The 20,904-nt window shown below is 54.4% G+C and overlaps 3 protein-coding genes across 3 annotated transcripts; 1 reads left to right on the forward strand and 2 right to left on the reverse strand.

The window, feature by feature from the left end:
* Positions 1-1,440: 1,440 nt before the first annotated feature.
* LOC131215891 (general odorant-binding protein 67-like) lies at positions 1,441-2,210 on the forward strand. Its single transcript, XM_058210287.1, has 4 exons — positions 1,441-1,482; positions 1,541-1,714; positions 1,775-2,041; positions 2,100-2,210. The coding sequence occupies exons 1-4, from the start codon at positions 1,441-1,443 to the stop codon at positions 2,208-2,210; spliced, it is 594 nt and encodes a 197-aa protein (XP_058066270.1).
* Positions 2,211-2,373: 163 nt separating this feature from the next.
* On the reverse strand, positions 2,374-11,455 carry LOC131215893 (serine protease nudel). The gene is made up of 12 exons (XM_058210288.1): positions 9,604-11,455; positions 7,558-8,666; positions 7,161-7,494; positions 5,924-7,100; positions 5,695-5,864; positions 5,514-5,627; positions 5,267-5,441; positions 4,420-5,204; positions 3,298-3,624; positions 3,097-3,226; positions 2,813-3,028; positions 2,374-2,746 (listed from the first exon to the last, which is right to left on the reverse strand). Exons 1-12 carry the CDS (start codon positions 11,453-11,455, stop codon positions 2,374-2,376), a joined length of 6,762 nt encoding a protein of 2,253 aa, XP_058066271.1.
* A 4,443-nt stretch (positions 11,456-15,898) lies between these two features.
* LOC131213371 (zinc finger MIZ domain-containing protein 1) lies at positions 15,899-20,357 on the reverse strand. The gene is made up of 11 exons (XM_058207405.1): positions 20,219-20,357; positions 19,834-20,159; positions 18,889-19,758; positions 18,567-18,843; positions 18,154-18,497; positions 17,863-18,081; positions 17,658-17,800; positions 17,119-17,589; positions 16,828-17,059; positions 16,203-16,760; positions 15,899-16,136 (listed from the first exon to the last, which is right to left on the reverse strand). Exons 1-11 carry the CDS (start codon positions 20,355-20,357, stop codon positions 15,999-16,001), a joined length of 3,717 nt encoding a protein of 1,238 aa, XP_058063388.1. The 3' UTR covers positions 15,899-15,998.
* Between the last annotated feature and the right edge of the window lie 547 nt (positions 20,358-20,904).

Here is a 20,904-nt window from a genome sequence, read left to right on the forward strand (position 1 = left end):
TCTACGCGGCCGGGGACCACCACCATCACAGTAGGCGTCGGATCGAAGACGGCGGCTTCAAACATTTCTTTACTGTCACTGTTCAAACCGGTACCGGTTTAATAAACTAAGCGCAAATACTTGTGGTGTTGTTATATCGAATCAGCGTCCATGCAGAAACTAGGTAGCGTTAAATAAACGTCCTTTTCCGTTGAAATGTGGAACACTGGCCCTTTAGCTTTTTCATTAAGGCTGATTCGATTAAGGTTTGAATGTTGAATTGAATTTCTGTGAGATCCCAACGAACTTCAGAAGAGCTACTAAATGTTGCTCTCGAAAGGATAATTCAATTTGCCGAAAGCTTAAAAATTTATAGACCTTTGCCAAGTCCTTACTGCATACGGTTAGTTCGACAGGCCGAGGGTGCTTCAACTTTCTGATCTGATTCTGATCAATCGTGGTAAACGTATGCCGTCAATTTTGGAGGTTCTTAGCAGATGTACGTAAAGCGTAAAGCTTACTGCAAAAGTGGGGAGTCGAAAATGCTAATTTTTCTATCAACATTTTCTTCAGCGACGAGGCACATTTTTCACTTGGCGAATACGTAAACAAACCAAATGGCCAAATACCGCCTTACCACCAGCTGATAACAAATTTTGCCTTTGACCTGCGAATAAAGATATGGACTTAGAAGATATGTGGTTTCACTACAACGAGTCACACAGCACGAACGTTTTAAGATCTACTGCGCGAAAACGCGAGATCATTCGATTTGGCTACCGTCGGACTTTTCCTAGTGAGGCTACGCAAAAGATCGCGTTTATGCTGACAAGCTTGCAACTTTTCAGCATTAAAAAAAATAAGATTCACGAAATTATGGCCGAACTAACACACGAAATGTGCAAAAAAGGCACTGAAAATTATCTTATCAGAATCGACTGTTGCCATGGGTCCCGGGTGGCCATCAGGACAGATTCATAATCAATTCCAATTTTTATTATGGAAGGAAAAGGATCAGATTCACTCAGCTCGCTCGGAGCTCTGAATTGATGCCGGAAGAAGAAACTAAACAAACACGCTAAAACGTGAAAACTCCGCCTAACAACTTTACCAAAGCCCCAAAATCGGTGACAAATAAATTAAAAGTATGTACAATGAACGTTTCGCTCCAATTGGCCCTTTTGGCAATCGGCTAGGTTTTGGTGAGCGCCCGATGCATTAAATTTGACCTTCGACGAGGTTGTCTGGTGTCAGCGATCTTGTTGGCCATTAAGCCAAAAAAAAATGACAGACGAGGCCAGTTTTTCTTCGCTGCAAAGTACCCTCACAAATTCAGTTGTTCCTCAAACACAATGAGCACGACAATTTGGCGTCATTCTGGCGAACCGATGCCGCCGAGTATAAAAAGCACCGCTCGTGGACCGATGATCATCACAGAACTTCAGCAACTTCAGCCGAACCATGTTCACCGCAGTGCTGGTCGGGTTCGCCATCGTGGCCATCGTAAGTCTCCGTCGGACGTGTCTCTGTCGAAAGGTTAATCACAGCTTGTGACATACAGGCTTCCAGCCAACCACCGGCCCCGGATGCATCCTGCTTTCAACCGAATCGCGCCGTAACGGTGGACGATTGCTGCCGGATGCCTCGATCGGTCGATCCGGCCGTCATGGAGAAGTGTGGCCGATTGCGACCTGGTCAGATGCCCGCACCGGGCACCCCCCGTACGGAAGGATGCGTAAGTTACCGGAAGAGTTACCCGGAAGCACTCTCCTAACACCCGTCCGTCACCCCACAGTGCGTGGTGCAGTGTGTCCTGACGGAGCTCGGTGGCTTCGCAAACAACACCCTGAACACGGATGCGATCAAACGATCGATGAGCGGGACGCTTGGCAGCGACACCAATCTGGCTCCGTTGCTTGGTGGCACCGTCGATACCTGCGCCCGGCAGATTCAGAGTGATCCGGCTTACAACGTGGCACCGGTATCTGCCTCACCGGATCGGGCCGGCTGTAGTTTTGTGCCGCAAGGCTTCCTGAACTGTGTCTACTCGAGCCTGTTCAAGGTGAGCTTCCTTCCGTGTGATCGAGAAATTGGTAATCCATCTTGGGCTTCCATTTCAGAACTGTCCGAAGAGCCTGTGGACCGAAAGCAGCGACTGCCAGACGCTGAAGCAGCAGCTTGAAAGCGGATGTCCGTTCTTTGCCCTGCGTGGCCATGGACCTCCGCATTAGGTGCTTTCTGATCCTGATTATTACTTATCCTGCGTGTGTATTGGGTGATGGTACTTGGGCTCCAATAAATCCTGCGCCACAGAGGCACCAAGGGCTTTGGTCTTTTGCATTTAGAACTTAAACTTTATTGGATGGGCCGTTGTCCAGGGACTCCCGTGTTCACTCACGGAGCACACAGCAGCTCCAACCGGTGGCAGTTCTGCTCGTCGTGGTAGTTCCAGTTGATCACCTTGAACATGGGCCGGCTCGGCTTCATGTAGAACGTGTGGTTCCCGTTGATCACCACCTTCGAGAACTTGTTCTGCACGATCGTCTTGGTGGCGGCCCGGCGCAGCTTTTCCGCCGGGCTGTCCGTGCTGTTGGCGGTGCGCAGTCGCGACTGCTCGACGATCGCCCGGCCGTAGATCTTACGGACCTGGCCGTAGCCGAGCTGCTCGCAGATGTCGCGCATGTACTCGTCCCCGAACTGGGCCGTCTTCGGGAAGCACTTCGAGTGCCAGATGCCGAAGCTTTGCTCCATCAGCTCACCGTAACCACTGGCGGCGGGAGGTAAAACAAGGACGTTAGGTATTGAGGACACACCCGTTGGGCGTTACGCTTACGCTTCGTAGGAGTTCTGCTGCAGCGCGTAACAGTACTGCTCGTCCTCGCCGTTCGGACAGTCGCGCTCCCGATCGCACACGAAGTCGTACGGCACGCAGATGTCCGACTCACCGCACCGGAAGCTTCCAGCGTGACACCGGCAGACCCGTGGGTTCTCGTCCGATTTATCGTAACAGTTGCGCACCCCGTCACAGATTTTGCCCGGATCCGTTATTCTACCACGAGATGAGGAGAGTGAGCACCGGGGTAGCACCGGGGTCCTACGGGACCTGGCGGACCTTACCTGAGGTACGTGTAGCAGGAGCAATCGTGCGGCTCGTCCGTCGAATCGCCGCAATCGTTCTTACGGTCGCAGAACTTCGCCTTCTCCACGCACCGCCCATTGGCGCAGCGCATCTGGTGCGGCAGGCAATCTGGCGGCCGGGGACAGTGAAAAGGACTATGAGTGACTGGCCCCCGGGGGCACTCCTCGCACTTGACTTACGTTCGGTGGCGTTCTGCTGGGCGCACAGCTCCGGTTGCTCGTCGGAACCTTCGGCACAGTCGGCCTTCCGATCGCAGACGAGCGACTTCCCGATGCACTTTCCGTACCGGCATCGCATTCCGGCGCAGGGCGGTTCCTCGTAGTACAGCTCTCCGCGGCACTGCTCGTGGTTTAGGACGTGCTGTATCCGGTGGTACGACTCGACCAGGCTTGTCACGCGCACGACCTCGTTGAATCCGCACAGTCCACGCTTGTTCTGGTAGAACCCAACCGGATACCAACCGGAACGCTTGGTCTTGCAGACGATCACACCGGACCGTGCCGCTTCTGTGGATGGGGATCGAGTCTAGGTTAAGTAAGGTTCTGGTGGTTTATCATCAACCTACAAATATTGTCGATCCCCGCCAAAATCAAAATTTTCATCAATGCAGATCCCTCTAACCAGGAAAAATCTCTAACTAGCAATTTCAAAACATTAGCAAAAGAATAGATTTACAGAATCTTCAGCTATGAAACAGGAATCTTGAACATCGTTGGCCCGAGAGTCACTGAATTTCTCTAAAAAAAAAAAAAAATAGATAGGACTATTACCTTTCCATCTGATCCTTCTAAAAAACTAATAGACTCCACCAGCAGACTCATAGAAAAAGGCTGCTCTTTTTTGTTAGAAACCAAAAACTCTCTAAAATACAAAAACTCCTAAAGCTCGGAACAAGTCCGTGGAACTCAAGCCCACCATAAATTGACTGGATATTGGAAAACCTCATCCAAAAGAAAAACTTCAGCATCAAATCAATCAAAAACCCTACACCGGCTAATCTGCATAAAATATCCTCGCAGGCACAGAGGATCGTTCAATCTGTCCAACGTCCAACGTCCAGTCCAACGTAATCTTCCCAGACTCCAGAAGTGACCAACACCCTTTCACAAAACACGACCCTCTGCTGGATCCCCGGTCACTCCGGAATCCAAGGAAACTCGATTGCCGATAACCTAATCTCGCATGAGAATAGGACACAATCATTCCTGATAGAGAAATCCAGTCCGCCTGTATGTCAGTTCTGCGGAATCCTTCTGGACTGCCATGGCTACTCCTCCTGTAAGATCCACCTGTAAACGTACCCTGAGTGTAGCAAAACTCGTGATGGAAGTACGGCTGCCGCAGATCCTTATGGTAGCACCGGACCCGCTCTCCTTCACAGTTCGTGTCGTTCTGGTGAACCCGCAGCGTCTTGGTCCGACCGTACTTGTCCTTGCCCACCGCCAGGCACTCACTGTCGGTCACGTTTTCACTGGCCGGTATGAAGGTCGGTAGCACGTGCCGGCTAAACGTGAGCTTCTGGGCCAGATGCAACATCACCGTTTCGGCCTCCGGAATGAAGTGGTAACAATCGACCCTCACGACCTGCTCATACGGACCGGCGATATGCAGGTACGGCTTGGCACCACCTGCCACCGCCGCCACGTACTGGTGGCGCATGTTCACCAGCCTCGTACAACTGCTGGCCACCACGATCCAGCTCGCGTCAATGATTAACCCACTGCAGATGAGCACCCCGTCCAGATAGACATCCGCGTTCCACGGCCAATCGTAATCGTCGCCAAAGTTCTCGATCAGCTCGACGTGCGCGTTCTCCTGGAACACGATCTGCGGCATGTGGTGTGGCCGGTGGATCGGATTCAGTGGCCGGATGTTCACCTGGACCGGTTCCTCCTGAGGCTGGTGCTCGAAGTGGGCGATCTCGTGTTCGGTCGCGTTAATGTGCTGGGCGCAGGTCACTCGCAGCGCCTGGCAACCCTCGGGAACGGTCAGCATCACCGAGTGGACAACGTCAGCGCTCGCGGGCAGTTCTTCCGGTAGTACCGCGTCCGGTCCCAGGCTCAGCAGCGAGTAGTTCCGGTAGCCCCTGCAACGAAGGAGAAAAAAACGGATGAGAGGTGCCCAAAGACCAGCTCCGTCGGGTCTTACGCGAATCCCAGGAAGGAGCATATCTTCTCGACCGCATGCTCCGTCTTGGCCGTCAGCACCGTACCGCACAGGACCTCCCAAGTGCCGTTGGTGTTCTTCGTCACCAGGCCACTGTTCCGGAACAGCGTCAGGTTGTTGGCATCAAAGTACACCCGATGGCCATCGGTGAGTGCCACTACGAAGGGGAAGATCGAGAGCCCCGTTACAGACCGACCCTAGCCATATCTTTTTCTCCGCCATCACTTACAGCAATCCAGCTCATCCTCGTGCAGGGGACAGTCCGGGTGTCCGTTACACGTCTGCTCCCGCGGCACACACACCTGGCTCATCCGGCACGCGTATTGATCCACCTTGCAGTGCACTGTTGGACAGACAGACAGACCGGAGTGAGTGGCGCTTGAGGCACCCCACTTCAATTCCCGACTTACTGCAGTCCTTCTCGTCCGTGTGGTCCAGACAGTCCGTCTTGCCGTCGCAGATGAGGAAGTCAAACTTGTCCTTCAGGAAGTCCCGGCAGGTGCAGTTCAGCTCGTCGCTACCGTCCTCACAGTCCACGAGCCGGTCGCACCGGTGCGCCACATTGATCCGCTGCGTGATACTACCAAAGACCGCCAAGAGTCAGATCTTCAACTTCGGTCGGTCGGGACCTAGACTTACTTGCGGCACTCAAACTGACGGTAGTGGACGGCCGTCTCGTTGCCCGTTGGTGGGGCCGGAGTGACGGGCGACTTCGTGTGAAGATTGTGAACGGTCATCCGGAACTGGGCCATCCGTTTCTGTTTCTGCTCCTGCATCACCTCGATCTCCTCGAAGAATGGATGGTCCGGAAGGTCGCTTTCTGGGGTCTCCTTGGAGTCGTTCCGTGCACGGGCCAATCCCTGGACCTCCTTGATCGTCTTCTCGACCGCTTTCCAGAGTGCCTCGGTGGTGGTGCTCGGATCAGCCAGGATCTCGAATTCGAGTGCGTCCTGGGACTCGGTCGTTGCCCCTTCCGTACTGGGGCTGTCAGTCGTTGCTGTTGGCGGGGAGCCACTTGCCACTGAAGGACCTGCCGTGGTTGGCGTAGTGAGCGGAGTTGTGGACCACTCGACGTGGACCGTGTGGGTAACGACCACACTTTCTTGGCCCTCGGCACTCGACCCCTCAGCCGTAGGTTCGACCGTGGTGTCGGTCGTACTGGACGGGTCCGTGGGACTCGATTCCTTTCGCTCGGTAGTTTCTAACACCGTGCTCTGTTCGGTTGTGGCCACCGTGGTGGTCTCTTCAGGGGTCTCCTTTGCCGCCTCGGGAGTCACACTCGAATCGTCCACCATTTGCCTGCTCAGCTCCGTGTGCTCATCGTCCTCCTCGTGATCGTCCTCCTCGTCGGTGTCCTGTTCACCTCGGTTGGCCATCGAGCGGAGCAACTGATCCATGCCACATCCGGACTCGTCCTCGCCGCCGAGACAGTTCACGAACCCGTTGCATCGCTTGCCCCGCGGCAAACAGATCCCACCGCCCCAGATACACCGTGTCCCCGGGCAGTCCGCTCTGGCCGTTCGGGCCGGGAGCGGTTCGTGGACCTTCTGCTCGATCCACTCGTTGAAGAGTGCCACCCGGGTGTAGACGCCGGGTTCGTGTGCCCGGGCACAACCCTCCCCGTGGCTGACCACCCCGGCCAGGAACCACTCGTACGGGTTCGAGCGGCTCTGGCAAACGAACGGACCGCCCGAATCACCCTGGCACGCGTCGTGTCCGCCGTCTTCGTCGGCCGCACAGATCTGCAGGCTGTCCCGGTCGTTCTTGTGTTTGCACACGGCCAGGATCGGCACCGACACCTGCTTCAGGTGGTCCGCTGAAACGGGCCATAAGCATGAGACTTCCGTCCCCAAGTCAGGTCGAACCAGGTACTTACGTGCACCACCTTGCTCCCGGAGGGCTCCCCAGCCGATCGCCGTACAGACGGTTCCCGGTTTCGGCCCCCAGATCCAGTCCCGGTCCCCGGTGGTGCGGTGCTTCTCCGGCAGACAGATCGGACGCACCCAGCGATTGTAGTGGAACGGAGTCTCGACGCGCATCAGCGCGATATCGTTGGCCATCAGCGTGGAGCTGTACGCGTGGTGCACGATCATGTGCGTCACGTGGGTCACCTGCACCTGTGGGGCGAAGCTCCGCTTACGCAGCATCCCCGACCGGACCTCGTAGTGGTGCCGGTGGAAGTGATCGCAGCAATGGGCCGCCGAAATGATCTACGGAAAGGAGGGGAACTCTACACTCTGGGTCTGGGATTCTGGGACCTTCGCCCGACTCACCCAGTGCTCGTTGTAGATGCTGGCCCCGCAGTGATACTTCCCGTCCCGGAAGATCCCCACAATGAACGGGTACGCCTCCGGGTCCGCGTTGGAGCCCCCGACAATCCGCACACTTTCGACAAGCTCCTCGTTCGGGGTTCCGGTCCCGTTGCCGCTCGCCGATCGCACCCGGATCCGGGCCGATTGGCGTTCGTGCAGTTTGCTTGTCCCGCAGCGAACCGGAGGACACTTGACGTGGACGTACACTCCGTTGCAACCATCGCTAAACTCGGGCTGCGGGTTGGCTGGGCTAATGTACGGCCCCGGGAGACTACCGTGGCCGTGGCTTAACTGTGGTTCCCGGTCCAGTGGACCGACTTCCGCTTCGCAAGCTTCCCGTGCCCAGCGGACAGCGTTCCGACAAACCGGGTACCACTTGCCCCGGTGGTTCCGGTGCAGGACTCCGCTCGTGTGCGGCACCGAGTAAGCGAGGTAGTGGCCCAGGTCACGCACCAGCATCGAGCAGTCCTGTTCGTCCTTCCGACTGAGACAATGGTCGACCCCATCGCACCGTTCCCGCAGCGAGTAGCACTGCTGCCCGCCACCGTGGACACCGGCCTCATCGGGCGTGTGGAAACAGGAGAACGCAAACTTGTCACACCCGAAGCATCCCATCTCGTCCATGCCGAGCGGACAGTCGGCATACCCGTCGCAGAGTTTACGCCGTGGCAATCGCGAAACACAGGAACAGGCACTCTCGTCACTTCCGTCCATGCAGTCGGTCTTGGAGTCACACCAGGCCGATCGCTTCACGCACTGGTGCGAACTGAAGCACGAGACCCAGCCCCGACGGCAGTGCTGACGGCCCTTGGCCCGGGCTGCCGAGGAGTGGCCCGAGGCAAACATCGACGCCAGCTCGGCACTGTCCTCCGCGGTGTCCGTCTCGTTAGCGTGCTGCTGCCGGTGGAACGTCTGGTCCGGTTGGGGGACGCTCGCCCGGTGGTCACTCTGGACCAGCGAACAGAGCAGCATGGTGCCGTGGCCGGGACTGGAGGATGCCGCCGCCACCGATCCATCTCGCGCCCCGCTCTGCTGGAGGTTGTGGATGCTCACCGGCATGTGGATCGTGGCTGTCGGAATGGATACGGGAAACGGGAACTTTATCAGAACTGGAGACGTGGACGTTGCCCTCATCAGCACTACGGTGGATAGCGAAAAGAAGTTTAGCTACTGGACGTTTGAATAATATGTGGAAATCAGGGGACATTTTGAATTATTCTGGTAGTGGCCATAGGGGAATTTGAGCACAGCGTAAGCAAGGTCAGTTGAAGTTGGAAGCTTGAAGTTTTCCGGTTTCCACGCCAATTTCCTTCAATTTGATTAGGATTAATGATTTATGAGAAGCAAAAGCTTGATATTTTACATGTTTTCATACTCAAAATGCAAAATTAAATCTGAGAAACGCAAGGGGAAAAATTCACAAGACATTATCCTATTTCTCATTTTGTAGCATGGTAAAAACCTCGAAATACTGTAAAATAATGGATGAAGAACGTCGAATGATCATCAATATGGGTTTTAGTGATGAAACAAACCAATGAAACATATTCGACCAAGAATGACAGAAATCGCTAACATAATCAATGTTTGAGAACGCCGAATTCGGAAGGAATATCTTCTCCATAAGCCTTTCCAATCCGTCAAAACTTTTCCACAAAAAATAAATCCAGAAGGTGAAGAACTCCCTTCCGGTGATCATGGTGACTCGAAAGCTGATATTTAATTTTATGGAAATCATGGAGTACCTCTTCGATGATAATATCCAGATGTGGTCATTCATGAACCTTGGAGTATGTGAAAAGACCCCTCTCAAATTAACGGAATTACCTATATTAATCAAAGCAAGCTGGCCCAAAATAATTCATAGTTCCCAATATTAATTATAATTTGTGTTCTTGATCTAAACTTCTTTTCGCTGTCCACTGTACTAAGCTCGGGAGGATCCTCTGATCAGACCTGCGAGCCCGAGAACTGTAAACCTGTCAACTGTCGAGTGTAGGGACCCACCTTCGGCGAAGCGAGGATGGATCAGGGCTTCGATCGTCGGATCATTCAGTGGCGGAAGCTTACCTCCGGCACCCGAATGCTGACCGCCGGGCTGCTGGTAGACGACCGATGGGTAGCCTCCGTTGGCGTAGGTCGGATAGTTGGTGGACGCCGCCGGTCGGAACGGATAGGGGACGTTGGTCGGTGGTCCGTTGTGGTAGAAGCAGACCGGGTTCGGCATGTAGGCCGTAGCTGGACCGGCGTACGCCGAGTTGACGATGATCTGCGAGGACGCTTTGGTGGCTTCGCCGGTGATCGGGATGCCTGGCGCTAGGCTGCCGGCATGCTGGAACCCATGGCCTTGACCTTGGCCGGGTCTAGTGAGCCCCCCACCACCACCACCGTTGGCCGAGCGCAGCTGATCGCACAGGCTCAGGAACGGTGCACTGGGACCGACGAGCAACGGTGACGGTTGCTGATGCTGGTGGTGGCTAGAACGCGAGGAATCCTGCCCCGGGGAATCCAGGTCCACCGGCTCGGGATCCAGATCGGCCGCAAAGTGGTGATCGTGGTGGTTGTGATCGCGATTGCGTGATCTTGTCATGACGAACTCATTGATACTGGCCGGTGGTTGCGGTAGCTGGACCATGTCCTCGTGAAACGGATGTGGCTGCAGCATCTGGGCCAGCTGCAGCTGATTGACCACATCGTGGAGGTTACGGGCCGAAGGGAGCGGACTTTTGGTTGACGTCCACCGCGAGGACTTTGTGGTGCCCGTGGTGCTGCTGACGTATGAAGCTGGGTTCTCGGTCGGGGTCGTACTCTGTTCCGTTGTGGCCGTTGAGGAGCTTGTTGAGGAAGTTGTTGACATCCCTTTCCACAGGTGAGCAAACAGATCTTCCAGACTGTGGATGGAACTGTTCTCGATCGGTCGATGCTTCTGAGGATCGTACTGTGCGACCCGCGGATTCGGCGCCCCTTCCTTACGATCGGTGGAAGTGGCATACGTCGACGACTGCTCCGTGGAGTGATCGGCAGCCGACGTCTGATCGGTGGACTCCGTAGGTGGCGCGGTCGAGAAAAACACCGCCGGGTACGGTGGGACCGTTTTGCCCGAACTCGTTTCCGCTTCCTGGATGCCCTGCAGCAGGTTGGACATTTCCAGGAAGCGTGCGTTCACCTCGTCCGAGAGCCGCTGCAACTTGTCGTAGATTTGATCGCAGATCTTCCCGTTCGGGGCCGCCTTCCGGCAGCGATTGTATTCTCGCTCCAACCGCTGGTAGTCCTGCTTGGCGTCTCGCTTCACTCGCTCCCGATCGGCCGCCAAGTTGACCACGGCCTGACGCTTCTGGCGGGAGATACTGTTCGATTGCGGTTCCGCTTCCCGGGTGGCACTGCCTACGTACACGATCGGAAGCGTGCCCAGGTCTTGCTCCCGCTGGGTGCGCCTTCGCACACCGTACACAACCTCTTCCGAGCCGTCCCGTTTGCGCTCGATCCGATTCGGAAGGTCCGGCGCGTTCCGGCGCTGACGCCGATCCTCGGAAAGAAGCGGTTCCAACTGCTCCATGTACTCGAGGAGCTGCAACGATCGTTTCACCACTTCGTAGCCTTCGGTCTGAAAGAACGCCAGCGATTGGTGATCATCATCCTGCGGGCGATCGAGCCGGGGTTCGATCTCCGGCCGATACTCGAACAGTCCTGAGGGGCGATAGACTCGATCGATTAGCGCGTGTTCCGTGTTGACAGGCGTTGGTCGGGTACCTGTACATCGGAGGGTCAAGTAGCACGCAAACGTGAGGGCTGACACAACGAACAAGCCACAGGCGATGGCCAACAGCCACCAGCACGGATTGGCTCGCTTCTCTCTCATCAATTTCTGCATTCGCAGCGTCGGCACTCGATAGTCTTCTGTCAGGGGAGTTGAGGAGGATTTAGGGAAACGGTAAGCTATGGCTCTAACGGTGCGGGGCCACATTTTCGTTCCTGTCAAGGTTTTGGGAATGTTGAAAAAACGACCGTGATCCACCATGTCTGGCGCAACGCCCATGGGAGGGTGTCCGTTAACCAAATCCTCCTCCTGTGTGGTCAAATTTCCATTGACCTGGAAATTCGACCACATTGTTGACGGAAAAGATTGCGATCCTGGGTCGCCCGGGTTGGTGGTTTCCGGTGAGCCTTTTTCATTCATCGTCTCGCCAACGACCCAACGATTTGTTTTAATCGCTTTCGCCCCATTATGGAATGGTGTAATGTTTTGGATCAGGCGCATTTTTGGACACTTTCGGGCTTTGGGTAACAAAAACACCGGAGAACCAACGCAAAACACTAAGCCCGACCCGACCATAAGGAGGACACGATGGTGGCAAACAAACAAACAGACCCAAACCCAAAGAAAAAAACGGTTGCTCCAGTTGGAGGACCCGGCGGGGCTGTTTGGAAAATAGTGCTGACGCCATGCTGTTTAGCGCCAACATTAAACACACCGAAAAAAGGCGATCAAAACATCGAATATCGCCTATGTAGGTCGCCTCAATACTTGCCATCGGGAGCTATTTGATTGTGTTTCGCCATGATTGATGGAGCGGATTTTGGGTAATTTTTGGGGATTTTCTACGAACGAAATTGCTGCTGCTGGGACTCGGTGGCACACGGCACAAGGACATTCACAGTTCAGCAGCTGGAGATCGGGAAATAGTTTTCACTTCTTTCACCGGCTGTCTTGACTCGACGCAGGGTTGATTGTAGAAACGGGCGGCTTTATCACGCAACACGCGAATCACAGCATGATCGATCGGGGATACTATCGATCCAGGCGACTTGCAGCACTGATCAGTCCTTAGCTTCCGACGTAGAAACGATACGCGCAAAAGCGAACCACATTCGGCAAACGCCACTGAATTACTGCTGCTGAACCCGGACCACGGTTAGGCCGCGGCCCGCTGTCGGCGGTTTTAGCATGGTCAGCTGTTTGACGCACAGCACCGACCGGCACCTCAACGCACCATTTGCTGATCGGTCAATAAATTCAACGGAAAGCACGGCTCGATTAAAATGGTCAAAAAAACATGAAATGTGTTTAGGGTGTAGAGTTGTTAAAAAGGCAAAGAGTGTCCACGAATACCGTTTCGAGTGGTTGAAATAAAATAATTATGAATATAAAATCGGATTCGACCAAAACATTAGTAGCACCCTGTAACGGGCCAAAGGATTTCAGATCGCTGCCTGCCGATCGCTAATGGCGGTGGATCGAAAGGGAAAACTAATGTCCGGTGATTGATTTGTGCAAACGCGGCAGATCGAGCGAGAGGAACGATGGATCGGGAGACAATGCGAACGCGTTCCCCTCTGATCGGCACCGATCAGCGATCTGCCTACGGTGCGATATGGATTCGGTGGATCGAGAGAGATGGATGGTGCCCGGAGCCGGCGGCTAACTGGTGTCGATCTGCTACCTCTTGCCTGACATTAGTTCCTGTTACAATTGTTGGCGCCCGGCTTGGATCGATTTCACCGAAAATGGAGCGGCGCATCAAACCGATCGATTGAAATACAGGGTGAAGCGTGCACTTTTTCATTTGGTTATAAATAAAAAACGGCTGAATATGTTACGATGCTTGAATTTTTATTTGAAAGGTTGATTCTTAACATTTTTTTATGGAAAACAATTTTGGTTAAATGTTCACGACGATAGGCTCATTCAGTGGCCCTTTTTTGAGTACATGTTCGATTGTATCTGGTCCTATTTCGGCAGTAGCAATGTGAATTTGGGTCTTGAGGTTGTCAATAATTGCTGTCGCTGTGTGGCACGTAACGCCGTCCTGTTGAAATCAAGTGCTGTCCAAGCTCTCAGCTTCAATTTAGCCGAAGAACACTCGTTTTGGGTGCATTGGCTTTTCTTACACGATATGTGGATTTTCCGAACCACAATACTGCTTATGAACGTAACCACTGAAAAGGAAATGACCTTTTCCAATTTTCTGCATCCAAAATTGTATTTTATAAAGGGTGTTACTGTCAAAAACGAGTCAAACAAAAACATGTGTAAATCAGTCAAAAAAAATATTAAAAAATCAAGTAATATTTCTTCTGAAAGCTCATTTTATATAGAACATGCAAAAAAAGTATAATTTAGTCCTCCGTCTTAAGGATTGCGAATCGCCGATGTTTTCGTTTTACTTCTTTCATTAGCATACCACTCCATGGCCTTTTACTCAATGTAATTTTTACAATTTTTCCCAACATAAATGTTAAGAATCATCCTTTGAAATAAAAGTTTAACCATCCAAAAACATGAGGCCGTTTCTTATTTATAACTATATGAAAAAGGGCACGCCAATTTGCAACCAATAGGATCACGCACTTACCTTCTTCTGTTCCCATAAGTTCAACTTTCCGCCACATTCCTGCCCCGTAAATTCAACGAAACAACTCGCTCGTAATGTGTAATGGTTTTTTTCGTTTCTTTATTATGTTCAATTCATTTATTAGTGTTCCATTGTTACTCCAGTATCACCTTCCTATCACCAGCTACTGGTTGTTTTCGTTTTCAACTATTAGAGCACATATCGAATTAATTCAAATGTTACGCAGGGTCCATCTTGTGTGTGTGGGTGTGTACGTGTGTCGTGTATGGATGGGTGGTGTATGTGTGCCGGGTGTGGTGGTATGAATGAGGGTGAGCGCCGCGCTCCCCGTTGCTTCTTGGAAGTCGTACTTGAGAATGGGGCGCGCGCGGTACGCGATGCGGATTCGTGGCCGCGATGGACGCAACGATGGCACATAGAGTCGGTGTCTTTTTTCTCCGTTGCGCGTCGCCCATCCGGTTGTGTGCTGATGATGACGATGAGTTCTTCGAGTTCTGTTTCTGTTCAATTAATTTACGGGGAGTCATAATTTGCTAAGCATTACCATCATGTTAGGTTCTAGGTTTGTTTGTCGTTTTTTAAAGATTTTATGGATTTTTTTTGTGGATGTTTCCTTCCTTTGCACTTCCGTGTTCTGTGTCTCTCTCTAGCATCATCCATCGCAATGTAGTGTTGGTAGAGATAATTGTGTTTCTGGCCTCGTGACCTCGTGCCTCTCTCGAATCAGGCCACCGTTCGCTTCGCTGTGTGTCCTCCTCAAAAATGGTAATGGTGGTGTGTTGTTGTTGTGTTTTTTTTTGTTTGTTTCATTATTTATGGTTTTGCTTACTTTGAAATTTCGTTTACTATAGTACTGTTGTTACCTTCGTATTTGTACACTTTTGATTAAATTTGTTTTTGTTGCATTTGTGTTTTGTTTGGTTGTATTTAAAATTTAGTATCATTAAATGTAACATATTTCATCAATTTTCTTGGGCCTGTTTCTTGTGTCTGTGTTGTTTGTGTCCGTGTCCGTGTGTCGGTGTGTATGTGTGTTTTTAGGTTTTTAGTTTCCTTTTCTCTTACTTTAATCCCCGTTATCCTCCGCTTTCTGCTTCCTCTTCACGCACGCGGCGTATGTGTTGTGTTAGAGACTTAAGCTTAGCAATAAACAATCTAAGACCTTTCTAAATAAACATTTTACAATTCACTTTTTACAGGTAATGCCATCGCACCTTCCTTCCACACCTCATGCACACGCATTCTAAACCTCTTCTCTCTCTCTCTCTCTCTCTCTCTTTCTTTCTCTATAAAACAGAGCGCAACAGACGGAGGGGGGTTACGGAGCAGAACTCAGATATTCACAAGAAGAAGGCTAAGGGCTACGAAGAATAAAAATAAATAATTTGTCGCAAAATATAAAATAGAAAGGAAAAATAAACGTCGCCTAGGAAATAAATAATTCTTACATACGGCCCCCCTGGGCCCGGCACGGAGAGGCCAGCACCGCGCGTGTCCACCCTAATTAGTTTAACTGTACAACGTGTTTCGATCGTCGCACACTCGCCGCCACCGCCTGCGCGCTTCCGGTCTCCATAATTAGCTTTCGCCGGTTGAGAGAGAGTGGCCACTACTAGTTAACTGCCACCGCCTTCGGAGCGGCCACCGTATAGGTTTTGTAGAGGAAACACACCAACCGTGCAGCGGGGGGTCTGTGGCGTGTGGGGATTGCGAGGAGTGCACCCGGAGTGACGGACGCTCCGGACAGCCGCGCCAAATAAAAGCCTAACACGAAAGGAACAACGAAAGCTCGACAAAAGCTCTGCCTAGGAATCTGAGACCGCGCGGAGTGTGAACCCGAACCCGGGGAACAGGCGGTGGCGGTGATCGAGAGTGCGCCGCAAAATGCCCGCTTCTGCTTCTACAAACCCCGCCCCACTCGGGAGCTAGAAACTAATGCTTCCTCTGCCTGTGTTTGTATGTGTAATATGCGCCGTGTGTATGTGTGGTTTTAGCGAGTTTTCGTGGTCATCGTCAATACGCCGCCGTAGGCCGGTTCGGTTCGTCGGTTTAGTCGAACAGGGCGGCCAGGATGTCGTCGCTGTTGGCGTTGTTGCTGGAACCGCTCGACGGTGGCGTGTTCAGGTCCGGTGGGTCCAGGTAGGAGAGTAGTTCCATCGGATCGACGATCCCGTTGTCGGGTAGCAGCTGTGTGAGAGGAAACAGACGTGGTAAGCTTTTCGATCGATTGTCCTCCGGAGCGGGAACACCTACGTTTAGGTCGTTGCCTCCTTCACCCTCGATGACGGCGGCCGGGTCGAAGTTGAGATCCGCCGGCAGATCGACATCGGTCAGCCCGGCCAGGGCGTTCGCGTGGCCCTGCTGCTGCTGTTGGCCCATCATCGAGCCGAGCGAGAGGAGATTTTGCTGCTGCTGCTGCTGCATCATGCTCTGCGGCGAGTTCATCATGTTCTGTGGCGAGTTCATAAGACTCTGCGGTGAGTTCATGATGTTCGCCGCCGGATTGTTCGGCCCGAGACCGAGACCGGGATGCTGTTGCTGCTGTTGCGGCGAGTGCAGCTGCATCCCATTCCCGGGACTGTGGCTCATCTGGCCACTGGAGCTCCCGTTGTTACCGCTACTGCTGGCCTGGCCGGGATTGGTAACGCTACTGCTGCTGCCGTTGTTGTTGCCACCGGCACCGTTGTTCGGTGTCGGTTGCTGAGGGTTTTCGTTGGCCGGCGGTACACTCGGGGGACCGCCCGGGGTCATCGGATGGCCCGACGAGTTGCCGCCACCCGGTGTGTGCGGAGTGTGCGGGGTATGTGGCATCTGCGGAAGAGGTCATTAAGCCCAGTTAAGCCGGTGGTCGGGGGCCTAAGGCCTTTCTCCAACTTACCTGATCATTCAGTGACTTTTCCATCGCGTTCAGAGGATCGAGCGAGTTGACGGAATCGCTCAGATGGGCCAACGGGTTGCCCCCGTGGAAGTCGGTCACGCCGGGTGTGCCGGGACCGTTGTTGCCGTTCCCATTGCCAACACTGCCCGGGCCCTGGCCACTGGCCGTTCCGGCTTCCTGCTTCACCATGATCGGATTGCCGTACGAATCGTACTGCGGTGTTCGATTGTAGCTAAAATGACAACGACTGATTAGTAAGCGGATCGAGTGTTACGAGGACGGCTGGCTTACTTCGCGCCCATCATGCTGCCACTGGCGATCGAGCTCATGTCCGGGCTCATGTACGGGCTCATCGCGTTCATGTTGTCCCACGTCGGGAGCGAGGTTGAACCGGGCGACATCACCTTGTTGAAGTGCTTCGCGTCACCGTCCGGATCCGGCTTGATGACCGGCAGGCCGGGCGTGCCGGAACCACCACCGCTGCGTCCTGGTCCGGCCTCGTTCGGGTTCTGTGCTTGGGGAGGTTGTTGTAGCTGCTGTGGATGTTGTTGCTGCTGTTGCGATGGTTGCTGCGGGTTGAGATTGCCACCAATGTTGGGATTGCCGACGCAACCGGGAGGCTTGATCGCGCGCCAGTTCGCCTGGGCGTCGATGATCACCTCCTCGGTGTCCATCCCGTTCTGGGTGTTGGAGGAGTTGAGTGTGTTCAGTATCGCCCACATGTACTGGTCAATCTCGAGCCCCTCCGTCAGGGCAGGTTTACTAGAGCGAGAGGACGAGAGGCGGATTAGATTGGAACTTCATTCGCGGCAGTCACTGCAAGGACTTACTTGCACACGGGACACCGCCAGTTGCCACGCTCGCAGTTCAGGGCCAGATACGCCTCCAGATCGAAGCACTGGATGTGCTTGCAGTCGTGACCGCGGGCCGGCAGCGTTATCCTCTTCGAGGTCACCGTACACTTCAGGGAAACCTGCCAAAAATCGGATCAGGTTAGTTGGGGGCACCGAGCGACATTGACGCAAGAGGACATACCTTAGCTGAGTTGGCCTGCGGTTCGCCGGTCAGCGGATCGGTCGCCTTGTCCGACGCACCCGGATTCGCAGTCGCCGCCACGTTGTGGTTGTTGACGGCAAAGTTGCGCTTGATTTTGGCCACCGCCTGCTCGGCGGACAGTAGGTTGCGCTTCAGGAGCGTGTGCAGCACGTGGTTCACCGACGGCCGGTGGACGAGCTGCAGCACGAACAGATGGGACTGAAAGGGGACAGACAGAAGGCGGGTTAGCTGTGGTCAGGGCCAGACCTCGAGAGTGCGTCCGAGACTTACGCAACAGCACGTGCTGACGGTGATCTGGATCGTGTTCCGGCCCGGCTGGCACACCTGCTTCAGGTAGAGCGGCCGGTGCGTGTTCTTGTTGTCGCCCCGGTCGATCTCGAGCGGGGTCGAGTTGGCCGACACCTGCACACTGGCCGGCCAGTTCGTGTTCATCTGCCGGTCCTCGTGGTGGAAACACTTCAGCTGCAGCTCCAGGTCCGGCCGGCACATGAGCGTGTTGTAGACGGTTGACTTCAGCTGGAACACGTGGTTGCTGACCGCGAGATTGTGCTCGAGCCGGAACGGTGGCAGCAGGATGCCGTCGCGCACCGGGAACGTCAACCGTAGTTCCTCGCCTACGGGAAAGAGAAAATTGAGGGTTTAGCGACGTTGAAAAGCAGATCAGTGATCAGTCTGTTACTCACTCTGTGGTATGTTTGGCTTCACGTCCGGGTTGGGACTGATGTAGGGGGTCATGGAAGATGCGGGTGTTAGTGGGGGCGTCGGATTACCGGGCACCGGACTGTGCTGGAAGTTCATGCGCATGTCCGGCTGGTAGCCCTGCATGTTCTGGTAGCCCGTGTTGTAATACTGCTGCTGTTGTTGTTGGTGCTGCTGCTGCTGCTGTTGTTGTTGCTGCTGCTGATGTTGCTGCTGTTGCTGCTGGAGGTGATGTTGCTGATGCTGTTGCTGTTGGTGCTGCTGGTGATGCTGTTGCTGGTGATGGTGATGGTGATGTGGCTGCGCCTGATGGCCACCGCCCGGACCCGGTCCAATGCCGGCCGGTCCGAGTGGGCCGGGCCCAACGGCACCGGGGCCAGCGCCGTACGGAGGGGTGTTCTGCCGTTGCTGCATCATCGGCGGTCCACCCCGGTAGCCCATCGGGCCCATCGGTCCGTGCCGGCCGTAACCGGCGGCGGCCTGCATCGGAAGCGGCACTCCGGCGGCTGCGGCAGCCGCCGCCGCTGCGGCCGCGGCCGCTTGGTGTGGTGGAAACTGGGCACCCGCCCCGGGCATCCCCTGACCCTGGCCCATCCCGTACATCGAGCGCTTGTGGGCCATCTGCATCTGGGGGTTCGGGTAGGGTGCCATCCGCCGCGGGTGCTGCGCCGGCCCGTACCCGTTCGCCATGCCCTGCATCTTCGACATCGGCGACATCTGGTTCATCTGACTTAGCGGGTTTATCGTTCCGCCGGCGGCCCCACCACCACCACCGGCTCCCATCTGGGACATCGTTCCGTTCGCACCGGGGCCCATCTGACCGCCCCCCATCCCCATGCCCATGTTCATCATCTGCGCCATCGGGTTCATCTGCTGGTGGTGCCGCCCGTAGCCGCCGCCACCGCCGGCCGCGACCCCACCACCACCCGGCCCCATTCCGTTCATGGCGTTCATCGCGCCCATCCCGGCCATTCCGCCGCCGCCGCCTGCCACCATCTGACCCATTGGTCCCATGCCACCGTTGCCGGCACCGCCAGCGCCGCCGCCACCGCCCATCTGGTTCATGGCGCCCATCTGGCCCATACCACCCATCTGGCCCATACCAGCGCCACCAGCGCCGCCACCGCTCATCTGGTTCCAGGACTGGGACTGCGAGTGCATCGCCATGTTGCTCATCTAAAAGAAGCGGAAAGCGGATTCAATATGGTGGCCTCCGGCTGAAATGGCCCACCCCACACCGGGAGGACTTACCTGCGCGTTGTATCCGACGTCCATGTTGCCTTGCTGCCCGCCGGCCGCTGCGACCATACTTTGACCGTTGAAACCTTGCTGGCCACCGGTGGCGCTAGTGTTGCTAGTGCCGCCGCTGCCGGTGTTGTTGCTGTTGTTGCTGGCTGCCCCGCGTGCCGATCGCTGGTTCGGTCCACCCGCGGAGGCCAGCTGCGTCTGCTTTGTGTATCCTTTCTGCTGCTGCTGCTGCTGCTGTTGAAGCTGATGCTGCAACAGCTGCTGCTGCTTCTCCAGGTAGCCACCGCCAACGGTGGTTGCGTCCGGTTGCAACGCACCCCGATGGTAGTCTGTAATGGCGGATGAGTGAGTGACCATGCACGTGTTTCGGAGAGGAGAGTCTACTCACCGTGGTGTGGATTGTGTAACTGTTGCTGCTGCTGCTGATGCTGCTGTTGCTGTTGTACGTCGGTTGGGTAGCCCCCGATGTAAGGAGATCGACGATCACCCAAAGTTGGAGCCCCTAGGGAGCCCCCCTGGGCGCTCATTCCTCAGCCATTGCTATGAACGACAAGAGAGACAGGATTAGTCAACGGTCCGGGAGCGAATGAGCCTGAGTTTGGTGTGACGCGGCAACTTCACTCGTGGGCGAGTCCTTTTTGCCACCCGAGAAAGGTCAATTGCCCTGTCAGCTGGTGTCCCCCGCGCGTAGGATTCATTTGAGTGTGAAGTGATCCCCGAGGGTTATCGACATGCCACGAGCGTCCATCACCGTGAATGGTAAGGTAGGCTTAAGGCAAGGCTAAGGCTTTTGTTGATTTGGCCTTTTCGAACTAATCTTAATTTAATGAGTTACCAGGACTGGAACGATAACACTTTTGAAGGTAAGAATTTAAATTAGATGGACCTACGGAGGCGGTTGGAACTATGATTTCTATGGAACTGTCTCATCGACAATCTCCAATGCTCGGCCAGATCAAGTGTTTGAACTTTACGCTACCGATTACTTGACTATTGAAAGGTCATACTTAATTTTGGAAATTGTGTACATTTCGTCAAAACTTTGACATTTACAAAATGGGACGATTTACGCTT

This window comes from Anopheles bellator, chromosome 1, assembly GCF_943735745.2.
Source record: "Anopheles bellator chromosome 1, idAnoBellAS_SP24_06.2, whole genome shotgun sequence".
NCBI classification, from domain to species: Eukaryota; Metazoa; Arthropoda; class Insecta; order Diptera; family Culicidae; genus Anopheles; species Anopheles bellator.